At 42.8% G+C, this 26445-nt stretch overlaps 1 protein-coding gene and 1 long non-coding RNA gene across 5 annotated transcripts; both read left to right on the top strand.

Moving 5' to 3' along the window:
* Nucleotides 1–838: 838 nt before the first annotated feature.
* LOC142603937 (uncharacterized) lies at nucleotides 839–8386 on the top strand. Its single transcript, XR_012837826.1, has 3 exons — nucleotides 839–4112; nucleotides 5587–5684; nucleotides 8181–8386. It is a non-coding gene; the product is annotated as an uncharacterized LOC142603937 (long non-coding RNA).
* Nucleotides 8387–9776: 1390 nt separating this feature from the next.
* On the top strand, nucleotides 9777–24667 carry LITAF (lipopolysaccharide induced TNF factor). Of its 4 annotated transcripts, none has more exons than XM_075767163.1 (5): nucleotides 9777–9891; nucleotides 14575–14684; nucleotides 22233–22415; nucleotides 22791–22947; nucleotides 23279–24667. In XM_075767163.1, the coding sequence occupies exons 3-5, from the start codon at nucleotides 22238–22240 to the stop codon at nucleotides 23385–23387; spliced, it is 444 nt and encodes a 147-aa protein (XP_075623278.1). In that variant the 5' UTR covers nucleotides 9777–9891; nucleotides 14575–14684; nucleotides 22233–22237; the 3' UTR covers nucleotides 23388–24667. The 4 variants fall into 4 exon arrangements, with proteins under 4 accessions (XP_075623278.1, XP_075623279.1, XP_075623281.1 ...); XM_075767164.1 differs by having other exon boundaries at nucleotides 9813–10010; XM_075767166.1 differs by lacking the exon at nucleotides 9777–9891 and adding an exon at nucleotides 10429–10558.
* The last annotated feature ends 1778 nt before the right edge of the window (nucleotides 24668–26445 follow it).

Genomic DNA, 26445 nt, shown 5'->3' with positions numbered 1-26445 from the left:
GGTTACCAACATGTCTCAGCTTCCATGCTGTCCTTGCACAAGCAATTCAGTAACGAAGGTGAGGATAGATTGGTGGGAACAATCCAAACAAGGTGGAAAGGGCAGACGGACACACAGTCTTAACTGGTGACTTATTCCCAAGCTGACTGGTGCCTCGTGGACTTCCACTTGCCGTCCCGCACACCCCGGGGCCTTGCACTTGCCCTGGCCCTTTTCCATCTAGGCGCACCCCCGGTTTGCTTCCTGATGTCCTCAGGTTCCGAGGTCACTCTGAGGCACCTTGTGGCCTGTTTGCGTTTTGGCGTGCCGGGAGCCGTACCGGGACACGAGGTGTCGTTCTGTTGTCGGTTCCGCGTGTTTTGCTGCGGGTTTCCCGCTGCCCCCGCTCCCCGAAAACCGATGGGGCCGCGCCTCGCGAGCGCATGCGCGGTGCCGTTCGGCGACCAAAAGTTGGCAGTGCAACTCGGCCGCCGCGCGTCCTGCCGCCTGGCGAACCAAACCCGGTACTGCAGGCGGGAGCCGCGGAGGCGCCGCCGTGCTCCACGTTACCGTCTGCCGGTAACGGCAATGCGATGCTGCAGTGCCTGCGAGGTGATGCCGCCGCGCTCGTTGCTGCCTCCCGTTAAGGAAAGGCCGCTGCCGCCCCACGTGCGCGGTGCCGTCCGCAGCCGGGCACGCAAAGCGCGGAACTGCAGCGCCGGTGCCGCCCCGGGGCACGCGCCGCCCGCCGGGTGCTCGCGGCTGCCGCCACCTCGTGCCCAAAGCGCGGCACTACAGCCCGCCGTGGGCGGCCGGCGCATGCGCAGTGCTAGGGCGCAGGAAGGCGGGGCGCCGGGGGCCGGTCCCGGCGGCGAGCGAGGGCGGGGGCCACCGCTGAGGTGAGCGAGCCCCTTCGGCGGCTCTGGGGGTGTCTGCTGCCCGCTCGGGGGTGGCAGGACGGGAAGCTTCAAACCGCCCGCTGCGGCAGGTTCCCGGTGTGCTGGAGGCGAGCCGGGTGAGGGCAGCCCCAGGGAGTTACCCCGAGAGGGAAAGAGAGGCGGGAAGCGGCACCCCCAGGCCCAGCTCGCGCTGTGCAGCTGCCCCCAGCTCCAGCACCTCCCCCGAAGCCTGGCCCGTAGGCCCAGGCGAGCCCCAAGCCCTGCCGTGAAGGTGGCAAGCTGGCCATCGACTGCGCTTGATTCTCACTTAAAGGCAGGTGCCGTTAGCAGCAGTGTGGGAAAAGAGCAGCCGCTCCAGATGGCCCTGTGGAAGGCGGAGATCTGGCCAGGGGCAAGCTACACTAATAATGATTGCTGCTGCTTCTTTCCGCGTTCCAGAGGCTCTGCTGAGGATGCAGTTGTCCATTCCTCTCCTGGAGATGCCATTGACTGCACCTGCCTCAGGTTTGCATGGGTTGTCTCTGCTGGGCTCCGCTCTCCTCACGGTTTGGAGGCAAAAAGGGACTGGCGGAGCACTTACTGGCTGTGGGCTTGAGCTGCCATGGCTGAAGCTGGAGAGACCAGAGAAAGGTAAAGAAGAATCAAAGGCCATCTGGCCAGAGCCTGCCTCTCCAGGTAAGGAAGGATCTTTTTGTAATCTCAGAATGGGAGAAGCCTACTGCAAAAGTCATCTTTGTGAGACCCTGTAGCCAGCAAAACCAGGAATTTATAAACTGGACCAAGTTGCTATCCCAGGGCTGTGGGCTTTCCAACTTTGAGAAGGATAAAATCAGTAATGGCTGGATAGAATATTACAGAGGCATACCCCACAGAAAGCTCATCACAGCATTACAACTAAGAGCTAACATCCACCCGACAAGAGAATTCTTGGCAAGGGGCAGGCAAGAGATTTAAATCATGTCAGCATCGTCAGGCAGAGAATGAGACCTGCTCCCATATAATTGGATATTGTCCTGCAGTGCAGGATGCTAGAATTAAAAGACATAACCAACTATGTGAATTGTTGGTGGATGAGGCCAAAAAGAAAGAATGAGTTGTATTCCAGGAACGCTGCTAAAAGACGAACAAAATTAATTGTATAAACCAGACTTGGTATTTGTAAAAGGGGACTAGGTCCTTGTTGTAGACATCACAGTAAGATATGAAAGTAAAGCAACATCTTTGGCAGATGCAGCAACAGAAAAAGTAAAGAAGTACCATCATCTTAAAAATCAAGCAAGAACTGATGAATGCCACTATTATTAAAATTTATGGGATTTCCCTTGGGAGCATGTGGAAAGTGGTACCAAGGCAATTATGAGTTGTTAACTGACCTAGGACTCTCCAGTTCCTAAGAAGAAAAAGTTGCTCATCATCTATCAAATCAGGCGCTATTCACTTTGGTGGACGTTGTACGTATATTTGCTAGTCAAGCATGGACTGTTGTAAGATCTTAATTAGCTAATTGAATTTTAATTGTATTACCTATTGAAGTGCAAATAAGCTGACTCTCTCTACCTATCCATCATCTAGGGTAGAGCTAACCGGCTCACCATGGTTAGGGTGGGAATTAGAGCCCTGGGAAGTTTGAAGAGAAATGATTAAGAACTGACAGATAGTACGTGGGGACAATGAGGGACTCGGAATCATGATGTGTCATCTATCCTGCTAAAAGACAAAAACTACCGATTTTGACCAAGGTGGACAGGCCACTTATACTTAACCCGGAGAAGGAACATGTATAATTTTACATATGTGTTTGATAAATAGTCCACAGCAGGCCAGGACACCAACGTGCACTGTAGGGAGGAGTTTAAAACTTAAAGCTGAAACTTAAATGTTTAGGGCAATGTTTTTTTTCTGAAGTACATATATGTATACACTTCAGAATATATTTTGGTATTTGCAGCACTGAGAAATGAATCAAGTTCTTCTGGAGCTGCCAATAGCAGGCTTCAACAAGTGCCAGCACTCCTGAAAGCCATGCCTGTTGTTGAGGTGCTGAGGCAGGAGTGAGATGCCCAAGCTTGAGAGATGCTTCTGGTTTATTTCATTGTCTCTGGACTTGGCTTGTCACTGTGAGATGCCAGAAAAATATTCCTCTTCCCCAGGTAACATACATGTTGTCTAGCTGATGTCTAATTTCAGATGTCGTTGCAGGCCTTTGGCAGAGCTGTACACAGTGACACATAGGGTCCTCTTCTGCATTAATTAAACTGATTTGGCAAGTTGATGTGTGGGTTAAGTTCTCCTTTGCAGTACAGTCGTACCTGTGATGAACTTCATTACGAGCATACTGCCCTGGCATCTAGCTATCAAATGCCAAGATACACCCAGGAAATTAAAGCAAAATGCAAATATTATAAAGAGGTAAAGCGGGGAAGAAAAAGCAGAGAAGAAAAGACCAGATTTATAACATGAATTAAGTTGTCCAGCATTTCCATTTTTAACTGTTGAAAGCAGCAAACTGGAACAAAATTGTGGCTTCGTTAGAAGGAGTTATACTGGCCAGTGACAGCAAGGTACTAAAGCTTCCTCATTTGCTTACTATCATCTGATCATTGTACGTGATCGAGGCACCTTCCAATGGCATGGTGAAAGGGATTTTAGCTTAAGCCATGTCACTTGAGGTTCAACTAGAACATATTTTCTTCCATTTGTGAGGCAGACCGATGGCTGCTTTGGGGTAGCTCTAGCAGCCCAGCTGCCTCAGATATCAGTATCTTCATAACACTTTTTAAAATAGGTCACAGATAAGGCAAAAACCAGAAAGGGCAGGTACCTCCTGTGCTGTGGCCTTCTGCACCTGCAAGAGGAGCAGGGAGGAGCAGAACAGGCTTCACCAGGAGCCTGAGCAAGGGGCAGCAGGGGATGCCTTAAGAATATATAGTAAGGCGATGCCATGCCTAGCATGAGATGAGGGGGGAGATGCTAGGGAACAAAGGCAAGCTGGGTCCGTGAGGTTGCGAGCTGCAAAAGTGCAGGTTGAAAGGAAGGGACTGAGTTCTCTCATCTTCGTTTCCCAAGGTGATGCTTTTACATCTGCACTTGTCAGGTGTGCATTTCTGTACTGGGGCAAGACTGCTTTGGTTTCTCCTGTCTTGTGTTTGATACTGCCATGAAGGAGAAGACATGCAGAGAGAAGAAACTGGGAAATGAAATTATTTCCCTTGTTGGAGCACTGACAGACAGAAGGTGGGTTTTTTTGTTCTCGGGGATCCTGGGCTGGCAGGAGAACTTAGAAAGATCATAGAGCAGCTCCAAAGAAGGACTTCAGCTCTTAGGGATTTGCCAAGGAACCTCAAGTTTGCTTATGTAGCGGTGATGCTTGTTTTTATCTCTACTTTTTTTTTTTTGCTTATTTATGATGTTTTATAGGAAGACATTTTTTTATCTGCTTTGAGTAAGGGTTCAGGTTTTTAGTGGGTCACAAGCTAGGGTGAGTCAACATTCCTGTGCTGTTAGAAGGAAAAATGATAAAGGCCACGTGAAGCTGTTTCAATAACAATATGCATTGTAAGACACAAAAAGTCATGCTTCTGTTCTCAGTTCTGCTCGTACAGTAATTCACCTGGAGTACTGGTCTCTTGGAGACCTCACCTGGAGAAAAGGACAGACCAATCTAGTCAGTCTACCCAGTCCAGACAAACTATGAAAATCTTGATTTGAAAATCCTGCCAGGAGAGTTTGAATGAGCTGGTTTCATTTGTATAAAGAATAGATGTATGTAGTCATGTCTAAGCCTTTCAAAACTCAGCTGGAGAGGGCACTTCTGTTCAAGGTATTCCTCTTACGTGGTAAATATTTGACCCTAGGGATTATTTCAGTAGCGCTGCTCTTCATTTTAAATCTGTATCAAATTTTCTCAGTGTCCTTTTTCTTAATTTAAAAAATGTAAATACCATGTGCATCCATTCAGCATATCCACAGATATACAGTGCAACATTATGCATAGTGATTTCAACTGCATCCACCCTAAGATGCTAGTTGCCTTGTATATGCTAGTATCAAAGCATACTCTCAAGCTGTTTGCACAAGGTGGCAACCTTTTGTAAATATAGAGACAGCTAATTTTCTAATCTAGTCCTCAAAATCCTATTCACTGGGAGCCAGAGCCAGGTGGTAAGATTCCTCTCTGATATTGCACTTAAATATAATATAATTGACAAGTGCCGGCAGCTTGCTGAGAAAGACCTGCTGGGAGAGCTTTGCAAAAGGCAGTCCATGCTCGTAGAGATGTTTTCTCCCAGGAATTAAAGGGCTGCCCAGGCCAAACTGAGTTTTCAGCTGTCTACCACAAACTAGATTGTGCTAGGGGATAGTTCTCACTGGTATCAGGAAATGCAGTGGGTAGCACTGCACAGGCTCATGTTTGTGATCAGCTGGGGCAGAGTTTAAAGCAGTGCCCAGCCTCCCCTAAACTCAAGGGTGAGGCAGACCTTCGAGTTGCTCAGCGTTGCTGCTGAAACAGCCCTTGGCGGAGCCACAGAGCACGGTCAGAGCATCACATATCATGAAGTTCCCGTTGGCATTTCACACAGTTACCCAAGTACTTCTTCTGGGATGAAAACCTTGAGGGTCCAGTGTTGCATAGTTTTTATCATGGATTCCTTTCATTCCTTCTCTGGCGTTGGGAGATTCTGACTGATGCCGTCTTCCTTTTGCACAGGCTGATGCTGAAGTTGTGCTCAGCGCCTCAGATTACCACAACTGGATGACAGAGGGCGTGTTTCTTGCAGTTTTGTCTCCATTTCTAGCAGGACAAAGGTACCAGCCATTTCTCTGTAGTTTGGTAATATTGATAGCTACAGCTAGTTCCTAGATAAGACAGACCTTTGTTTGTTAAACCAATGTTACCTGACTGAGAAGTGAATGTTTTTCTTGCATATCAGTATGACCCAAACACTTATATGCTTTACTGCATCAGTGAAATGATTGTAATAGAGAGAGGTGTAATACGATTAACTTTTTCAAATCTAAAATTCATACTTTTAGTTTCGTAATTCCTTAGCACAGTAAGGATGGCCCAGTATTTTTGTGAAGCAAACCATTTGTAAAGGCTGTCAGCTTTAATACATAACATCTAGCTGATTTCTCAAGCAGGAAGGAAAGAAAGGAGGAAGAAAGACTTTTTTTTTATTATTATTATTTTTACCAAAACCCCAACGCAGCGAGCCCTGGCCAAATAAGGAATTAGGAGCCAGTGACATATGCGCACCAGCAACTGCAATATAATTCTCTCTGGAAAGAAGTGAAGAGGATGTCATAGTGCATATAACATTAATTGGATTCCAGATTTCCTTCATTATGTTAATTGTTGCAGTGGAGATATCTAAACTGTTTGCATTTTCTTAATTAACAATTCCTGGCAGTTTTAGAATGCAACAAAAGTGGGGGGGGGGGGGAGAGGGGAGGTTGACAATTTTAATGTCTAATGAAGTCAGTCTGAAAGGCTGTTTTGGTTTAAGCCAGCAGGCAGCTAAAGCAACCACACAGCCGTTGGCTCACTGCCCCACCCCAGTGGGATGGGGAGAGAATCAGAAAAAAAGGTAAAACTTGTGGGGTGAGATAAAGACTGTTTAATATGACAGAAAAGGAAGATAATAATAATAATAATAGAATATACAAAACAAGTGATGCCCAGCCTGTCTCCAAGCAGTGAATTGCGCCCCAGCCAACTGCCCCCCAATTTATATACTGAGCATGACATCACATGGTACGGAATATCCCTTTGGCCAGTTTGGGTCAGCTGCCCTGGCTGCGCTCCCTCCCAGCTTCTTGTGCACTTCCTCACCAGCAGAGCGTGGGAAGCTGAAAAGTCCTTGAATTCATATAAGCACTTAGCACCAACTAAAAAACATCAGTGTCTTATCAACATTATTCTCACACTAAATGCAAACCAGAGCACTCTATAATTAACACTATCCCAGCCAAAACCCAGACACCATGAGACCTAATGAGATGCATCCGTGGGTCCCCAGGAAACTGGCAGATGAAGTAGCTAAGCCACTACCTATTGTATTTGTGAAATTGTGGCAGTCTGGTGAAGTTCCCACTGAGTGGAAAAGGGTGACTTAGGTAACTGAATCTCATCTGGCCAAACTGTGTGCCCAGCTCATGACGGCTAAGAATTACCAGTGCTTTGAGGACATCTCTGCAATGTGAACATGCACTTTGCACTGAAATGTGGGATGTGTATCTTGTTTTCAGCTACGAAGCTTTAAGTGTGGACCTCAAAGCTCACATCGCATGGTCGCTTGGCTAGTCAGAGAGAGAAACTCTTCCTTGAAGCTTAGCTTCTGTTAGCTGGAGAGGCAGCAGAATGTCTTCATTTGTACTCTGGACCTAGAACAGAATATTAATTTATGCTCATGGCACTGACTATGTGTATTTTATGATTAAAATGCAGATCAATTTTAAAGAAGCAAAGTTTGACCAAAGTCACTAGAAATCAAATGACATAATAGCAAGTTGTACTACTGTTTTGTGGTGTTGTGTTTTAGGTTTTGTTTTTCAACTGATGCATCATTTCTTAAACCAGATGGGATTATTAGCTCACCAGTTGGACATGTTATACAATGCAGGTGACACATGTGATTTGTAAAGATCTAGGCTTGTCTTAAATGTATTTTCCAGAAAGTCAGCCAAGTTTGTCTGGAAGTAATCAAAAGATGTAGAATCTCTTACTTCTTTAGTCAGGTTTTTTCCACTTGCTTATTACCTAACTATTGAAATGGAAAAATAAACCATTAATTTTCATTTTCCCAGCTTTGTCCTCTGAACATAGGTTTTTACTATACTTTTCACCCTTTGATTAAAAAGCTTTTTACCATCTGATACTTTCCCCCTATAATCCAGTGAGTGATTTGGGACAATAATTTTCTGAACTTGAAGAAATTGTACCAGTCCATAATTAAAGGGATTCAGTACTCAGCCTTGTTGATGACTCAGTAGGGTGGAGAACAGCCGAATACACCTGGTGGGGCTGCCTAGGACATTGTGCCACTGGCCAGGTGATGGAGCGAAGCTCTCATAGTTACACCATACTGCCTTCTGACTGACTTCAAGCTTCTTTTTCTTATGATTTTTTAAAATCAAATTATGTTTATAATCTTCAGCACAAAAATATTCTAGCAGGTACACAGCTCATGGGGAGAGGGAGAGAGATAATAAAGATTTATCTTGACTTCTAGCCATGTTTCCCTAAGCACGCAGTGAGTTGGTGCTGCCAGCGTCCCTCCCCAGTCACTTGGTCATTTGCAGGAGGGGAACTTCTACAGGTCCCAGAGAAGAGAAGAGAACTTCTGTGGGTTCCCCTTTGGGGACGCTGTTCTGCCTAACCCAGGCAGGCCAGCAGGCTGCAGCTCACAGATGCTGCGGTGGGCTGACAAGCAACAGACTGGCTAAAGCTGATGCTTCTTTCACCCAGCGCCAGCCAGCAAAGGACTGGAAAGGGACGAACTGGAGAATGGTGAGATAGGTGGGAAGGAGGAGGGGTAGTAAGAGGAAATATGCTCATGGACTGATAAATGGATGCTGACCGCCTGCTGTATTGGGACATTTGGTAGAAACAGTAATAGGGCAAAGGGAACTTCTGTCCTCAAGGAGGAGTAAAAGCTGTAGCATGAGCCAGCCTCTGACTAGATGTATGCAAAAAACATGGGAGAGCATGGCAGTCGGAGTAAGAAGGCTTTCAGTTGAAGGTCATGCCTTATTTCATCCTGGGAGATGTGTTCAGTCATGGCTTCTCTCTCCGGTAGGTTCCAGGCTGCTTACAGCCAGCTGGGGAAGGGGATTTAGTTACAAAGAGAACAATTATTCCAATTTTAGTTAAGCCAGGGCACCAAAGACAAAATTACTCATATTCTGCTCCTGAGAAAAATATCATAATATATAACATGATTTCTTGATAATGATGAGCATTATTCACCTCCAAGTCTAGTTCTGCTCTCAGGTTCAAATGCTAATTCTAGGAAGGACTGAATGCTGCTGAATCAACCCTTCCACATCAGGGGTCTAGGAGTATTCATGCTGCCAGAGCCCTCATACTCCAACATCTGATGAAACCCCGAGTACCCGTGCGTACCTGCAGGCGAGTCAGTAGGTTACTGTGACTGCAGAGCTCACTGTTGGGCTTACTGTCACTTGGAGAAAGACCCCTTTTGTCCTATGAAACCTGAATCCTGGCTCTGGGATGGGTTTGAATTGAAGCTTTGTATGTGGTTCTTAGGGCAAGGTTCAAGAAAGGATTTAAACACAAAAACAGGACTTTAATGGATTTTAGATGCTTTCAGCCCAAAGGCCTAACCCACAATCCCTACTGAGCCTCAGGGGTTATTGACCCCCTTCAGTCTAAAGTAGATTAAAGCACTTAATACCAAGTCTTGCCAACCAGTTCACCTAAATTACAGTGAGTAAAGCAGTCCTTGTGGAATCCCTTTCAGGGATCTGGCCAGTAAGTAATTTTCTATCTTAACTTTGAGCTGTTGGGTTAGATAGATGAAGGAGTGACAAATTGTGTTTTCCAAAGTCTGAATCCAATTTAATTGCCTGTAAAGGCATTAGTTAAAATCACTATATCTGTTGAAGGTTTATTTGATCTTTTTATGTTTACTTTCATGCGGTGTCTGAAATAACTGATCTTGGTATGATTAGGGTATTGTAGAATTAGGGGAGGGTTTTTTCCTCCTGTGCTACAAAACGTGGAGTCTGGCTACGCCGATTACGGTAAATTTGAAGATCACTTTGTTTTAATTTGTCAATCTGTGAGTAAGCCTCCCGGCAAGAGCTGCAAAGTTCCCCGATTTAAGGCCGGCCATTTGTCAAGAGAGGGGGAGTTACGGCAGCGTGCGTCAGTCAGTTTGTACTTCCACAGACCTTCGTCTCCTTTCCTTTTCCTCCCGCCAGCGCTCAGACGCGCTGGCTCTGCTCGCAGCCCGGGCAGGGGGAGCCCCATCTCGGCGGAGCGCTGCCAGTAAGTCCGGGGGAGGGGAAACGCCTCCCTCCGAGCAGCTGGGCTCCGGGCAGGGTCTGTCCCGGGGCTGGCGGTGGCTATCCCGGGCCCAGGGCTGCGGACTACCCTTCCCGCGGGCGGTTCTCCGGTAAGGGGAGAAGGAAGGCGAGGGTGGGGACGGGACAAGCCCTGCGGGACGGTGGCTTCACCCGAGCGGAGAGGAGAGCAGAACAGGCAGGCACTCGCTGCTCTGTCGCTGCGCCCGAAGCCTGGCTGCTGCTGGACGGGCTCCCGCGGCGGGCAGGGCCGGGGGAGGGGGGGCTTTGCTCCACTGTCAGAGCCGCTTTTAGGGGGCGCAGCGCCGGCCTCCACTCCCGGGCCCGAGCTCTGCCCTTCCCGGGGCCGCTCCCAGCCCTACCGCGGCGCCCAGGGAGGGCTGGACCCCCCCCCGGCTCGGCTGAGGGACGGGGGAGCCGCCTCGGCTCGGCGGGCCGGTCCCGCCACGCAGGAGCTCCCCTCCCGGGTTGCCGGGGGAAGCGGGGAGCCCGCGGCCCCGGCGGACGGTCAGGAGACGGCCCAGGAGGGGCCATGGGCGGTGGCTCCTGCCCGCGGGGCTGGAGCGGAGGCTGTGAGCGATAAGGGGAGCGAAACCCAGCGGTTGCAGGCGGCCGCCGGGCTGGAGCGGGAAGTGAGTGCCCTTTTCCTCAGGGAACGGGCTCGAGCGCTGCGCGGCAGCAGTTTATTTCCAAACGGCCCGGCCCTGCCCCAGGGAGCGGGTTTACTGTCCTCACCGGGACCCGGCTGAAACTGCTCATAGGATTATTCTGAGACTGTTGGTGACTTGATAAAAGTAACATACTAAATGTCTGTAACCTCTTCTGCTGGGGGGGACGCTCCGTGTAGTACCGTTTCTGTTTTGCCAGCATAAAATTCAGTGTGACCCGAATGGCATTGGTTGTCTTACTAAAATAATGTATCGAAATCTTTGTTTGTAATTATTACTGAATGTTATTTTCTCACAAACGCCTGAGGAATTTACACAACTTTAAAATAATATTTCTCAGCAGATTGGTAAACTAGGAAGTTACTGTCTGGAGTTCACATAACCAAGATGGTGGCCCAAGCAAGTGCTGTGTTATGGCTTGCTGCTGTGCAACGCAAAAACCCTGAGTGCTCTGATAAACCTGTATGTCCTGCCTGTTTGTTTAAATAAAAAAGGTTAGCCTTCAACCTGTGTCTCATTCCAGGTGCTCCTGATTAGCAACTGTCTTAAACTCTGCTGTGCAGGGAGCCCCTATGGTTACTGGTGGTGTTGGAGAGCAACCTGGGATTTCTAGTGAAGAGGACTGAGTAGGATTTGTTTAATTTAAGGGATTAAATGGCATCATACCTTAGCAAGAGATAAAGAGTAAGGGAAGGGCAACAATGTATTTGCTTGGCCAAGCTGGGTTAGGAAAGGTAAGCAATTCTCCCCCTTTTTCTTTTTTTTATCCCAAGCAGAGAGGTGGGTTACTACCTCCTTTTTCTTTTGTCCCCAGGCTAATCTTCAGGTAGTGCCCAGGATTGCGAGACACATGTTTGCACTGGCTGTATGAAGTAATAGTTCAAATATCTCTTCAAAGTTGACATTTAAAGCAGAAGGGACATTAGCAAAATTAAGTTGTAAAGGTGAAGTTGTGGTTACCTCCACAATACTCAGTATTTTGAAGAGATTGTTTTGTAATCCTGATGTCATTTTTTCTTTATTAGGAATTTCTGGTTTGGTAGGTAATTTAAAGGGACTGATACTTGGTTTTAGTTTCAATACCATTCACTGTAGTACTTGGTAAATGTTATCTCTGCTTCAGATTTGAAACTTTAAAAAAAGAAAAAAGAAGGCACAGGAGAGGTGGTTGCCATGCCGGGTATGCTGCCAAGCGCTGCAGAGACTTGAGACCTGTTTGCATCTGTCTTCAGGAAAGGGGGAAAAAAAAAGTGAAAAAACATAGCAGTCATTTTTAAATTGAACCAGCTGTCCAAAACTAGTCAGTGGTAAGAAATGAAAAATGCAACATCATTTAAAAATAAGTATTGAATGTTAAATATCAAGACTAGATATTTAGACTAGATGCTGGAAGTTATGATCATCACCATTTTGAAACCTATGAAAGGGTGATGATTTCTTAGAATTCACTCTTCAGTAAAGCAGAGGTGAGGATGGCCTTCAGTCCCGCAGTGTTTGTGCAGCAGAAGTAGCTGTGACTGGGGGCAGTTGATCAGCATTCAGCTCTGTAGTTTAGTCACGAGGGGAAACTTTTCTTTTTCTAAAGAAAACAGGAGGTCAGTGGTTTTTAAAAATATAGCTGTGGAATATTTGATACTACAAATATCGTCACAAAAACTTATTGAGTTTAGTCATCTTTGACTGTTGTCTTGTTCCCTCTTCAATCTGCCAAAGCTGCGGTGTGAGTATAAGAATGGTGTGAAAGACCAGTGCCTGTGCATTGCTCAGGGAAATGATGGCTTGCCACAAGTGCTGTTCGTGCGTGCACACTGTGCCTGTAGACATGTCTGTCCTTCTGTACCAGCTCCTCTGTTTGGGCTAGCTATGTGGCTACTGTAAAACCCACACTGGACTGAGTACACAATTCCCTTTCTAATAAACCTTTCTGCATTTCTGCTTAGTCTACTGGGAAGACCATGAGACTACAGAAATGTATAAACATTAGTAGTGTTTACTGATGTATTGCCATGCCTCTGATGCAACAGATTAGTCCTGTGTAGCCTGGAAGAGTGAGCAAACTTGTGACAGGTACTTTATAGAAATGTTTATAGACTTCACTGAAATCTTGATGAAAGCTGTGTCGTGTAAGGCAGGCAATCAGCAGTATTTCAGGGACTTTTCTGCACTCCAGGAAAGTGAAGAGGCTTGTGTCATTGTTGGGAAGCTTGTGTGCTGGGTCTTTGCCATGCTTTGTGTGGATGGAGTGACTCCAGCCCTAATAGGATACTTAAGCCTGAAATTCTTTTTCTTTACACGTTGTCTTTTGTACCTGCAAAGTTCTCTGTAGGCATCTTTCAGGTGTTGAAAGGGCTTTTTGACTTGAGAGACACAGTCAGAAAAAGTGTAAAATCAAGAGATGCTACCTGAGGCCTATGTTAAAACTTTGAAGAATTACTGTGGAAACAGGTACAATAATTGGCTTGGTTGGAGAACAGCAGTCATGGACTGCAAATGAACTTGCTTATGTTGCTTAGCAGTAACACTTGTTTTCTTTGAGGTGTGCAGTCTGGAGATGTGGGTCTGTAGAGCCTTTTCCTTGTAATTGAAGGTTTAAGGGAGAGATTTTTGGATGGTAAGTGAGGGAAGGGCTGAATAAATAGCTCACCAGAGCAGGAACCAACAAAAATTTTAGATTACTTTTTTTTCTTTTTGTTACACAGGCAGGTGTGTAGGTGGTGTATACAATAAGGAAAGTCAGTACTGGCTACTGACTCAGCAGAGGACTTGGCTCACACAGCTGCAGAGGCACTGAGGGTGACTGGCTGCATAGCTGAACTCTGCGCTCGCTCAGGTTATTCCTAGGTACAGCGTGGGAAGGAAAGGACGGGTGATCCTGGAGGGCAGCAGCACTGACATGGACAGATACAGACATGAGTGGTGAGGAGGTGATGTGGACATTGTAAGAACAGCAGAGGTTTACCAGACAGGAGGCAGTGGTTGAGAACTCTAGCTGAGAAGTTACATTAGCAGAAGTATATCAGATAAGATAAACATTAGGATATATAACTGGTTAAACACAAGAGAAGCTGGTTATGAGTTAAGGCTAAAACTTATTACAAAGTTTGGAACCATGATAGACTGGAGTTTCTAGAGCATCCCACAAAAAAGCAAGAAAATGAAGCTTGTCTTAAAATGGTCTGAAATTCCTGTATTCTCAAATAGATATATTTATGTTATGCCTTCTGAAGTAAGGAAAAAAATAATAATAAAATGTCAGGTCCGCTAATAAACCCCAGCTTCCTTTCGATATCAAGATACTGATCCAGACTCTGCATTCCATGAAGTGTACAACAGTACTTGGAGCAGAAGGAGTATTTAATAGCCAGACAATTCCTATTGTTGCTGCCAGTTTCTGTACTTGGGATAAATTACTGCTGCTCTGACCTGAACCAAGCAGGCAGCAATGGAGACAGCGCAGCAATTAAGGCAGTTTTCTGGAGAATTGTCCTCAGTGAAGAAGTCATTAAAGCAAATTGATTTGTTTTGTTTGCATCATGACTGGTATCTTTTGCATCAGTTTTGTCATAACTTAGTATTTAGTCTTTACTGTATGTATAAAACCAGAACTGGACCTTTGTAATCTTTTTCTAGTACAGTAACCTAACTTCTGTTTTCTGGGTGGTTATAGAGTAATTTAGGTTGGATAAGGGATCTCTGGAAGTCCATTTGGGTCAGCTGCCTGCTTAGGACCTACTTAAGTGAGGTTGTTGAAGGCCCTTTGACTTTGTATTCTGTTACAGTTTTCTATTCCAAAGTGTGTTTCCTACTTCTGTTCTTGTTATGGAATTGTTTACAGCCAGCTGCGGTCCCTATGGGGAAATTCTGCATTATCTGGCTCGTTTACTGTACCTTTTTTTTTGCTTCTAGTAAAAACTGTCCAGTCAAGGCTTCTGTTTCCTTCCAATTAATCCGTTCTTTGCCCTTGTGTGTGTTGCCTACAGATTCTGCTGGTATTCCCAGTGGGTGTTTTCCTGGAGTTAAAAGATCAGATACCACAGTCGTCTATAGCCAGCAACTTTCTGCTGTGTGTAACAAACGTGCAACAATCCAAGTAAGCCAAATATTTTAATTTTTATTTTATTTTTATTTTATTTTTATTTTCTTAGTGCCTGATACTTTTTTTCCCCATGTTCTCTCCCTCCCCAGTGCAGGCTGTGCTGTCCTCTGCACTTTGAGTCCTGCTTAGCTAATGTCTTTCAAATTGAGGTGCATAGCTTCTTGGAATAAGTTTGGGCAGTTAAGGATACGTGACGGACGTTATATCCAGGAGAAGGCAGTTGGGCTGGGAATAGAGCAGCAAGAGTTGAGAGTCTGGCAGGAGTTTCTAAGACAAGCTGCAAGCTTTCAGGTTTGGATGGCAATGGCAGGGAGACAGTGACTTGGCTCTTGTGCTCCTGGCAACCACGTGCGTGTTCTGGTTTTGTTCTCAGTGGTGTCTGCTCCCTTGCTCAGCTGAAGCCCCTCACACACCATGCTTTTTGCAGCCTTCCTCTGGCCCCAAATTTCCTGCCAACTCCTCTGCTGCACTCCCAGCAGGTGGTACCCAGCACTGTCTTCAACGTGGGTAGAAGCTAGTATATCCCTGCTTGAGATCTGCTCTCTTGCACCCAAACGTGAATGACCAAATTCACATGCGTCTTGTTTCTTTTCATCCGACGTACATACCATTCATTAAAAGTCCCTGAAAAAATTAAAACTGCTAAGAAATCTAAGAAAATAATCTCTTTTTGTGCTATTTTTAAAAGTATGCTTTTTGATGATAGTGCTACCTTGTTCATCACTTGAATGTCCAGATACAGGCTTACTTTATTTGCGTGTCCTTACCTTGTCTTGCATGACATCTTTGCTAGTGTGTTGTACCTCTCAGTAAAAATTCTCTGGAAAGAAATTTGATGTAGTGCATGCAGATAAATTCACATTCAGCAACATTCCTTAGAGTGGAAGATAAAAATAAACTATGTACTTCTTTTCTAAGTCACCCTAATAAATATGTGTAATGAAATGTCCCTCCTCTTGCTGACAGTGCATATGTATTGATTCTGAGTTTTGGAATGATGTTCTATGAAAGTAAAACCAGATGGTCTGAGATGTTTGGTCTGGTTTCATGATCTGCTTATATTTCCTTGCATGAATGTTGTTGCCCTCTCCCCTTCTACCACTAGCATTTATGCTGTTGTGTGCCTGGTGAGACTAAGGAACTGATACAGCTGAAAACTCACTCCATAGTGGTAGGCAGCCAGAGTGGCAAGTTGGATCTTTCTTTTGGTAGAAATAGTCTTAGATTGATTTACAGTGTTTGCTATTGCACTATTTTAAGGATATAAATTTCTTTTGATAAAACCAGGAAAATTGTAAATCCATACCAAATAATGAAAATGTTCTTAGTTCAAACTTTCATGTAGCTAACTATGCTTATCTTTTATAAAAAAATTTGACAGACATACACTCTGATTTAAACTAAAAATTATATTTTCTTTATACTAGAGTTTGTTTTGGAAGGACTTCAAGCAAATACAGATGTAATTATTTCAGGAGAGCCTATTTAAAAGCAAGTGGAGCATATTTGGGCTGTATCTGAGTGGCTAAGGAAGATTTAGATAAGGAAAATTGTTCTGTAAGGTAGTAACTGTATTATTTGCTCTTCCATTCTTAGAAGAGCAGCACTTGTTACTGCATTAAAAGCAGGCTGCAGGCTCAGGTTTGCCTGGACAGGGAGAGGAGGATGACTCTACAGTTTCCTCCATCTTCTCCAGCCTCCCAGGAGCAACACTTCTGTGCATAAGTTTCTCCTCACGTGATGTGTTAATGTGAGGACTGTGCAGACCTTTTTTTCTCCCCTCCTGAGAAGAGGTAAAGAGATCCATCCGTCCACAGTTATCCTTGAGGTGCTGTTGCTGTTCCCTGTGTGCTGCTGTGGAATCCATTTCTACTAGATTCTGTGCAGGTCGGGAAACCAGCTGAGATTAAAAGAATCAGGAAACTAGCTGAGATTAAAAGAAGTTGTTGCCTAATGATTCATCTGTAATTGTTGGGTGAGGCATGAATGACTTGACTTACCTTCCCACTTTTGACTTGTTCTCCTCCCATTTTTTTTTCTGTTTTTCCTTGGGCAAAAGGTGTTTCTTTGCATTCTTAGAATACACATTTGCATCCTGTCTTTAGAAAAAGGCTACAGTTTTAAACGTTAACAATCTGGGCAATATAATAAATTCTTATAAGATGGAGGATGCATCCTGTCATGAGAAAATGGTAATAAATACGTGTTCAGTTTTGGGTGTGGAGAGGACAATTTGTAGTTACGGTGATTATCGCTAGGTGAAGATGCACGTAAGGCATGTGAGCCAAACTCTGACCCTGACTGGTCTGCATCATGAGTGGAGTGTGAGGAGGGAAGGGGAAGATGACTGCAGCCCTGTAGCTTTGTGCATCTCTATATTTGGGAGCATGATGTGGATAATGGCACCTTAACGTTCTTACAGTAAATCTGCCCCTTGGGAGGCAGGGAATGTTGAATACATTTCCCTTCCTAGAACAGACAATGGCATAAGTTAACCTATGAATATGTATTATCTGGCAGATGTAGCAGGTATAGGTTATCATAGGGCAACCTATAGTTTTGGGCACATTAAGTAAGACCTGTGTAGCTTCTGGACAGTGATAAACATACGTTCTTATTTTCGCTGTAATGCCTGTATTCATGTTGATGAAGAAGGTCAGACTAAGAGCCTTCCTCATCTACACTAGGTTTTAACGTTTGATGCTTAAAATAGCATTCTGAAGAAACTGCCCAACTTTTTACAAACCCATGTTGTGGGAGGGTACGCTGACGAACGCTGTGCGGCTATTTAAAAAACTGTGTAGGTCATAGCCTATATTTTAATTACATAAACATTATTGGACAGTTGCCTTGTCTGATGAGATACTCAACAGTTTCAAAAGACTTCAATTTCCCAGAATTCATGTGGCTTTAGTGCAGTTGAAAAAGTGACATAGAGCTGTGCTGCGCTCTCCATTGGAGAGAAGGTTATCCATGCATCGTTCTGTCGGTAGAATTTGTTACTTGTCTTCCTGGTCTCCAGCTAGCATAAGTAACTAATCTGGTTTTGTTTGAATAGAGTCGTTTGTGAATGCTGTGGCTTTTACCAGCCTTTTCCCTCCCTTTATGCCAACTTTGTTCTGTATGTACAGCAATAGACCTCTGCAGAAAGGAATGAACTGGAAGGGTGCTTTGCCCCATGCTGACGTTGATCCAATGTGTGCTTATGAAGGAAATGATTTGGGCTGAGAAAAGTGCTTGCAGCTCTTAAGTACTTGTGATTCTTTTGAGCAGATGAACAAAAAGAAAAAATCAAGAGGAGGGAGCTGGTGCTTTTGCTGCTTTATTAATTCTTCTCTGGAGTCTAGTGACTCATCTGCCCAAAGTGCAGCTGGGCACAGTGAGTCAATGTCCACCTTACTGTGCACCTGGAATACAAGAGCGTTTTTATGAAGAGCAGGAGAACGATATGGGATGAGTAGCTGAAGCCATTGGTCCTTGTCTTACCACATGCATTTCTAAGGACTCGAAGCAAAAAGCAGTGACAGTCTGGGAAAAGAAGCTAGAACTGCTCAGTTCTTCTCTGTGCTTAGTGGCATTCAGATCTGAAACTTCCAGATGTAAATGGAAACTTCTTGTGTATTGGTATAAAAGACCTGGTCTTGTATTTAGTGTGGTTGTTGGTCTTTCAATGTTTGCATATCCTGGTTTGAGATAGCTTTAATGTTGCCTAATGATTTGCATATATGCTACCTCCAGATAACTTTTGGGTATATTTGACTTCCCTGTTACCCACCTTATCTTTTGTCTTTTCTTACAATCAGGTACCTGTCACTGAACAGTCTTCCCTTTTGAATTTTTTGGGAGCAGCATTTCAGAGTCTGCTCTAAGATGATAAAACTTGTGGGTTCAGTTTCTCCTTCTGCCACCAGCTTGCTTTTGTGCCTGTTTATCTTTCAGTTTGTAATTTCCTGCTGTTTTGTAAATAGCTGGGTACAGTTTGTTAAGGTGTTAGAAATTCAAGTCTTCCCTATCTTATATGGATGCTTAAGATTCTGTATCACGTTTTATATGATCTGAAGTTGGCTTGTAATATTAATCTTTTGTCCTCTGTATCAGGCATTATGCATTAGTTGCTCTTCCCAGACATTTCTGTATCAGTGGTAATTTATATAAAAATGTATCTGTAAGACACACTATGATTAAAGTTATAAGCTGCTCTGTACCTATTTGCAGGGAGCAAAGTAAAAATGGAAACTATGGAAAGTCTGTTAGTGCCTTAAGAGATTGCATAGGGAAGTATAACATGCATTTTACTTACTAACCCGGGCTGTAAGTCTTGCCTAAGCTAAAATTAAATGCTGAAAATCCTTTCTAGAATGCCCCTCTTATCTTTGTTTTCATTACTGTCTAATCCTTGGGTTAATGCTTATTGCCTTATCAATTTACTGCAGGTACTATCTTATCTGAATAAATTTGATACTCAGAAACTCGTTATAATCATGACTGGTTTGGTGTTTGGTTTTGGGAGGGGCACGTGTTTGTTTTTCAAAGAGAGGAAGCTGGTATTCAGTTTCTTCTAGACCCAGTCTTGCAATGAGCTCTAGGGGTAGGGGTTGGTTTGCAAGCAGTTTGTTCAGGATTGGGCCGTCCTTTCTTCAGAAGTTGTAGCATCTCGCTTCTGAAATAGCGTACATAAAAGTACGTGTTTAAAATGAAAAGGCATTGTGTTTATTTTCAAAAGCAGGTGTTGAAATAATGGGAAATACAGTTGGAAGGGACGTGAAGAGGTTCTCTAATCCACTTAATGCTGAATGACATGTCATTTTTGACACGTGTAACTGCTCTTAAAACTTTCAGGAGGGAAGGCTCCACAACTCTCTTGCCAATTTATCTAGTGCTTAAATAGTTTTATTAATAGACATAGAGAAAAGCTTATTATTTTCAAGTTTTTCTTAGAGTTTTCCTTAAAGTTTGCTCTCTGAGGAGCTTGTTTAGTTCTTCTTCATTGCTACCTGTCTGTCTTCATTATTCTCTCTGGTCTTTTGAAACTAAGGAAACTCAATTACAATTTCAATTAAGGAACCTTATGCATCCCTGCATGAAGTTTGCCATTTTCATGGCACTGTCAGCTTATATTCAGCTTCTGGTCTGGTAGATCTGCTGGATCCTTCTCTGCAGTCTAGCTGCCAAAGTGATCAGTCCTTCTGAATATTTATTGGGTGGAAAGAGGTGCATTTTAAACAGTACAAAAATCCAGATTTTAGGAGACCAAAGGAAAAGGAAGTTTGTTAGGCAGTTCTTTCATAGCTCACTAATAGTAGGACTCCTTGGGTTAATTTAGAAGTCCAGGATGCTTTGACCTCAGGGTGGCTGTTACACAAATGTCTTGAAACAGTGCTGAGAAGATGCTTTTTCATAATACGCAGTGGAAAAGTTCCAGATCTGTGCACAGAATTGCTACATTCTTTTTTGGGATGAATCTTGTTGATGCAATTCATTGTTAAACTGGTGCTTTTAAGCATTACAATACACTGAAAATAGCAAACAAATTCTGGACTTCATCTGCACACATAAACAGAATGGGATGAGGTAATCTGGGAGAAGGTGGTTATAGATGCATAGTTTCACAACAGTTACCTCTAATTTGGAATAATAAATTCTCTGATAAAGTAATCATTCTAGCTTAGAAGTAAAAGGATTATTCAGGCTCAGGCCACTGTGTGGGAAACTTGTGCAATAAATCATTGCACAAAAGTTGTAGGTTGGTTCTCCACTGACTCTTGTTCCTCCACTGTCTGCTGTGACTACATAATGATTTCATTGTGAAAGAAATCGTGATCTTTGGTTTTCTCAGGAACTAAATTCCCCAAAGACAATTTAACAATTAGCCAGGTTTTATACTGAGATTACTGTTTTTCCACTCTTGTCTTTTGGGCCAGAAAGTCAGCAAGGTCTTCATGGACAATGTTATTCTCTTTGCTTCTTCACTCTTCTTTTCCTTGTCCTTCTGTGTAGCGACTGCATATTGGGCAGCCAATTTATAGCATACTTCCTGGATTGTAAAAATCCACAGCATAGCTTGTGAAGAAAAGATTGTTCCCTGGTTAGCTTGAGAGTTCAACCAGGTCTGAACTTTGATCTTTAACATTCAGCTTTGAATCAGCTTGTGTCTGTGCTTAACCACATTCCTCTTTGGTTTATTTTTGGGAGGAGGTGTCATTTTTGTATAAGTTAGAAAAGGAAGTTGGGCTGTGAACCTTGCAAATAGTTTTCTGAAGCACGTGACTACCAAGTTAGCCAAGTTGTGTATGTTTAGGTCCTGTTATTACCATGCAATGCGGTGGCATGCCAAGATGTGACATGAACAATGGGGAGAATTGTTGAGCTTCAAATGCCTGGTGTCTCGCACCACAAGACACTGCATATATCCAGTAAGCTGCTGTTTTCAAAGCAACAGGCTTTGAAAATAATGCTATATTGTTGTGAGTATTTTTATTTCTTAACATCCTTTTTGTTTTGTTTTCTTTTTTCATCAGTACAATTTCTCTTATCCTTTTATTCATACTAGTGCTGTGGTTAATTATAGCTTCTATATTACTTTAAGAATATAGAATTAATATTCCAGATACAGGTTGCCCTTTCCAGATGGTACTGGTTGAAAAGACTTACATGTATACAGAGGGAGTGATTGTGCAACAATAGAGAATGCAGTGTGGTTCTCAGAGCTGTCTGGTGGTCCTTAGGAGGAAGAGAAAAAGGGTGATGCTTCATCAGAATTGATGTCATGAGAGATTGCTCAACAAAGAAATTTGTGGGCAGACTATGGGAAGCGGGTAGGCAGGGAGAAAGAAAGGAAGTCTGCATTGAAAACACACTCATTTCTTTCTACTTTGGAGAAGGCAATGCTTAGCATTCTTATACTCTGTAATAAAATAACAATTGGTGGAGGAAAGTCACTTTAACCAACTCGTTGAAACTTTGATAAGCAGCAAAAATGGCAGCCTTAGACATATTTGAGCTTTGAGTTGGATGTACTTAGTGGTTTGGGATTTCTTTTTCCTTCAATATAAATATTTTTTATTTCAAACCACAGCAGAGATAAATAGTCTTTTTTAAATATTTGAGCTTCACCACAAACCAGGCTCATGGTAGTTAGCAGCTACCATATGACCTGTCATACTGTTTGATTTTTCAGGAGAACAGAGTGGGGAATGGGATCTGAGATACTGTTCTGGGAGAATTAGGAGAAACTGCCAGATAGCTTAGTATACTAATAAAGATGCCCCATGTCCTTGTTTTAGCATTTTTAATTTGTAAATGAGGAATTGTTGGTGGGAAAATGGTAAAAACTATCTTGTGAAAAGGAAGAGTGAAGGAAGCAGCAACAACAATGAAAACAAGATTAATATTTAATACTATCAGAAACAAATTTTATGCTGGTAAAGGTGCATTTTAATCTAGTTATCTTCTTGCTTTCTGTCTGAATAGACCCTAATTAGTGGTCACTTGCCCTCAATAAATAATGTCTTTTTTTATAATTTTCTCTCTATTATGTTTTAGATACAATGTCTGCTCCAAGTGGCATCCCTGTCCCATCTGCACCACCTTCCTATGAGGAAACAACAGGAATCAATGTGAACTATCCTCACCCCTATCCTGTCCCAGAACCTGGCCAGAAACCAGATGGGAAGGGAATGAACCCCCCGCCGTACATGGGACAGCCCGCACCAGTGACTAACCCTGGTAAGCCTGAAAACCTCTGCTTTACCTCACGTTAAGGAGGTGTCAAGTGCCTAAGTAATAGGTGTTCCGCAGAAGATCGGGGTTCACAGGTGTTCCCGACCTTCCAAAAAATATTTTTGAAGGAAATAAGGTGAATCAATTCTTGTGAATCCTTCAGTGTGCACTAATGTAAATAATATCATTTGGCTTTCTGCAGTTTTTAATGCAGACTTATTCTTAAGACAATGCGTTTCTGCATTAGGAAATGCCATGGTGATTTCTCTTTGTCATTGTGCATTTCATTGCTCTGAGCCTCAAATATTTCAGAGTAGTAGTTGATTAACTATATTTTTTCCTTATTTACCCATTAAGTAAACAGCGTATTTCTCTGCTCAGTTACAGTTCAGACAGTGTACGTGCAGCAACCAGTAGTATTTTATGACCGCCCGGTTCAGATGTGCTGCCCTTCCTGTAACCAGATGATAGTGACACGTCTCTCGTATGATGCAGGAGCTTTGACTTGGCTGTCATGTGGTGGCCTCTGCCTGCTGGGGTAGGTTGATTCAAATTTGCATTTTATTTTTCTCTTCTTACATGACCTTTTATAGCTCTAAGGAGTGACAAAACTCTCGGCTTTGCTGCTTTCTCATTCCGTCTGGGACCAGACTCTTTATGGTTTGAATAGCCTATGTCTGCATTTAAGTCCTATAGCACCATAAAGCAGCTCTAGAACACTAGAGTGATGGACTCCATAGCCATGTGTGTTCTTCCTAAAGCTTCATGGTCCTAGTTTTACTCATGGCTTTTGTAGGAAATGTATTTTACATTCTTGTGTATGTAACAAGTGGTAAAACATTGGTTGGTTGGGTTTTTTGTCTTTGCAGGTGTATAGCTGGCTGCTGCTTAATTCCTTTCTGCATTGATGCCCTAAAGGATGTGGATCACACCTGTCCGAACTGCAGTGCTGTTGTTGGTTCTTACAAACGTTTGTAGGCAGTGTTTAAAAATCGATAATTGATTGATGAAGTTGGTTAGCACCTCTACAAGCCTGTTCTGAATCTTCGTGGAGACTTCTGGTTGTTTCTGTGCATCCTGTCACTGGAAACCAATCAAAAGTAATGTTTGAATAAGATTGTTTGAATAAGAATTTGCTTGAGGGGATTCTGCCTTAGGTCTGTAAAAAGTATGTATAATCTTTATGGGCCACTCAGTCCAGCACCAGTTGATAGCAACTAAATGTTTTCCCTTTCTGCTTTATGCAAAACAGGTTTGTGATGTTCTTCAGTTAATCTTGTCTCAATCATGTTGCGTGCTGATATGCTTGCTTACAGTCTCAGCACAGACCAAGAGGAGAACGTCTATGGAGACTGACTATATAGTCTCATGCTTGGTGTTGATGATTTTGCAACAGCACTGTTTACAAACTGGCAGGAGTTGCTTGCCTCTGAAACAGGTGCCTTTCTTTGACAAAAGAAGTGATTTGTTGGCATCTTTTCATGAGCACTAAAATTCACTTTAAAACTTTGAGTTGAAAGAGAACCAAACCTAAAGGCTTCTTCTTTCTTAGAGGCTTCTTTACCAAATGGACAGCTCAGGTTATTGCGCATCAATGATGAATCAATCTAATACCTGAATTTCCTTGCCAGTTTTAAGTCTAGTCATATCTCTGCTCTGCAGTAAAGATATTCATGCAGGAATTTTTGATACTTTTTCAGTGTTTCATGTTTGGTTGGGGTTTTTTACTGCTGATTTGTAAGTCTGTGAAGTATTCTCTCCACCCTAGTGGAAATACCCATAGAGCCTTAGTTATAGCATTGGAAAACTTCCTTTTACATTTAAGTCAACTGATAGATCATAAACAAACCTCAGCCTTATCTTAAGGCTTGAATTCCACCTGCAAAACACAGATACAGGACCTGTGCTTTTAATTGTTGAGCTGTTTGTTAATTACTGTTTCTTCATTAAGAAGGTAACATGTTTGTTAAGGAGTTTCTCTGATTATTTAGACTTGTACTCTGATTTTTCTAAATTAAAGAGAAGTTCTGTTTTCAGAAACTGGATATACTTAAGACAACGATCACAAAAAATTAGGGAATGAGGCTCTGAAGATTGAAGTATTTTACCATGTCATAAGCAGCAGACTTGGTCCAAATAACATTTTGATGCATTTGAATGATACCTGTCTAGAAAAGGCAGACAGGTGTTTAAACAAGGCTATGATGCTAACACTGTATTAATCTCTGTAAATGTAAATAGCTAAAATAAATACAAATTACTGTATTTACTGTTCTTGCCAAATGTGCCTTCTATAAATATTTGGTGTAACTTAACTTTTCAAAAATCCTTCAACACTTCATGTTTGAAATCAAGGAGTTTTGTGGGTCCTCTAGGTCTTGTGTTAATTACAGATAAAAAGGTGGTAGTTTTTTGGCTTTACACTTTGGTGCAATACTAGCTCATGTTTTCTGGCTGGTGCTGCACCACTGTAATGCTTTCAATGTTCTTGAAGGGCCTGGGTGATGCTCTATTGAATTTTCTGTTCTGGTGACACAGGCACTGATTCTAACTTATGCAAGTTACGTGCACTACTGTAAAGCAGGTTCCCATCCCTGCCCCTGGATTTCACAGAAAATGCATTTCTTATTAGTTTATCATCAGAGCAAGACAGGAAGAAGCAATGAAGCATACAGTGTTTCCAAACTTGATGGTTGCTTGCATAGTGGGAAGGATTTTTAGTTCTTTAGTACCCATGTCAGTCTGGTCAGGATGATCTTGCTGGATATTCATTTGGTGAGTAAGTTTTCCAATCGTTATTCCCTTAGCTCCCCTGTTCTCTACAAAGTGATGGCTGGAAAATCTGGTGGCACCAGAATGCAGAACAACAGCTATTCCATCTAACTGTGCATTCTGCAAAACTTTCTGCTGCACCTTCTATACTTAAATTTCCTTAAATACAAAGCCTGTGTTTGTTCTGTTGTGTATGGAATTATCTACAGAATGCGCCAAAGTAACTTGCTTTGTTAAACTTTAGACAGACAAATGCAGGATTTAACTTGCTTTGTGTGAAAGTGCTTTGTGTTTGATTATATTGAAGTTACTGTTTGTTTTTAAAACTGATTGTAGTTAAAATAAAAACTTTGTCTTTCATATCTAGTGCTTGTAATCAGAAAATTTTAACATTTGGAATGTTTCCAAACACATGAATGGCTGAAATGTTAAAATTCAAGAATCAAAGAAATGTAATCACAGGGTGAAATTTTTCAATCTCACTTGACCCAAGTCTCTGAAAAATGGCATTCTCTGGCCTGCAGACCAACTGTTTACACACAGAGCCACATTTGAAAATACGTTGTTTTTCTTGCATTTCAGGCCCTTGAAATATTTTTTTTCAGTTATAACTCTTTTGGGTAAAACTTTCATTTGCAATACAACTAAATAAACATAGATATGGCTACATTGTTACATGCCAGTGACTGAGAGGGAGAAAATAGATATCAAATATCTTTATGTTCAGTTGGAAATAATCCCTATAAATCATGTGAGAATACTCTGCTTTTTTAGTGTCTGAAGCACTTTTTTTTTCTTCTGAGATGCAGAAAATACAGGAATGTAAGATTAATACCTCAAACAGTTTTGTTCTAATGTATCGTTTTTATTATTTTTATTAAGCAACATTTTGGTTAATTTGTTAATAAGCAAGTCAAGTCATGAACAAATAGTTTTTCCTCTGTTGATAGATACAGAAGTGGCATGCTGACTTTTCCACAGATAAGTAAGGAAGGGGCGCAAGCCATCTGAAATCCTCCAGCCTCGCACGACAAATTTGGGTGAAGCCTTCCCATACCCCTCCTGCCCCCCTTCATTAGCTTTCCAGGATGACGTCGCTTTCTGTTACACTTTGACAGTGTTATTTCCATTAGACTTATATTTTTAATTGACAAAACTTGCACGACGTTCTGATGAGGCTTGAGCCACAAGGAAATAAAATTTGTTTTGCCATGCAAAGAGGATCCAAAATAAAAGCTGTTAAAAGAAGTAAAAAGCAGCTGAT

Source organism: Balearica regulorum, chromosome 15 (assembly GCF_011004875.1).
Source record: "Balearica regulorum gibbericeps isolate bBalReg1 chromosome 15, bBalReg1.pri, whole genome shotgun sequence".
Taxonomy (NCBI): Eukaryota; Metazoa; Chordata; class Aves; order Gruiformes; family Gruidae; genus Balearica; species Balearica regulorum.
Note: the sequence above shows the minus strand (reverse complement) of the source record. Positions and strands in the feature narration are given on the sequence as shown.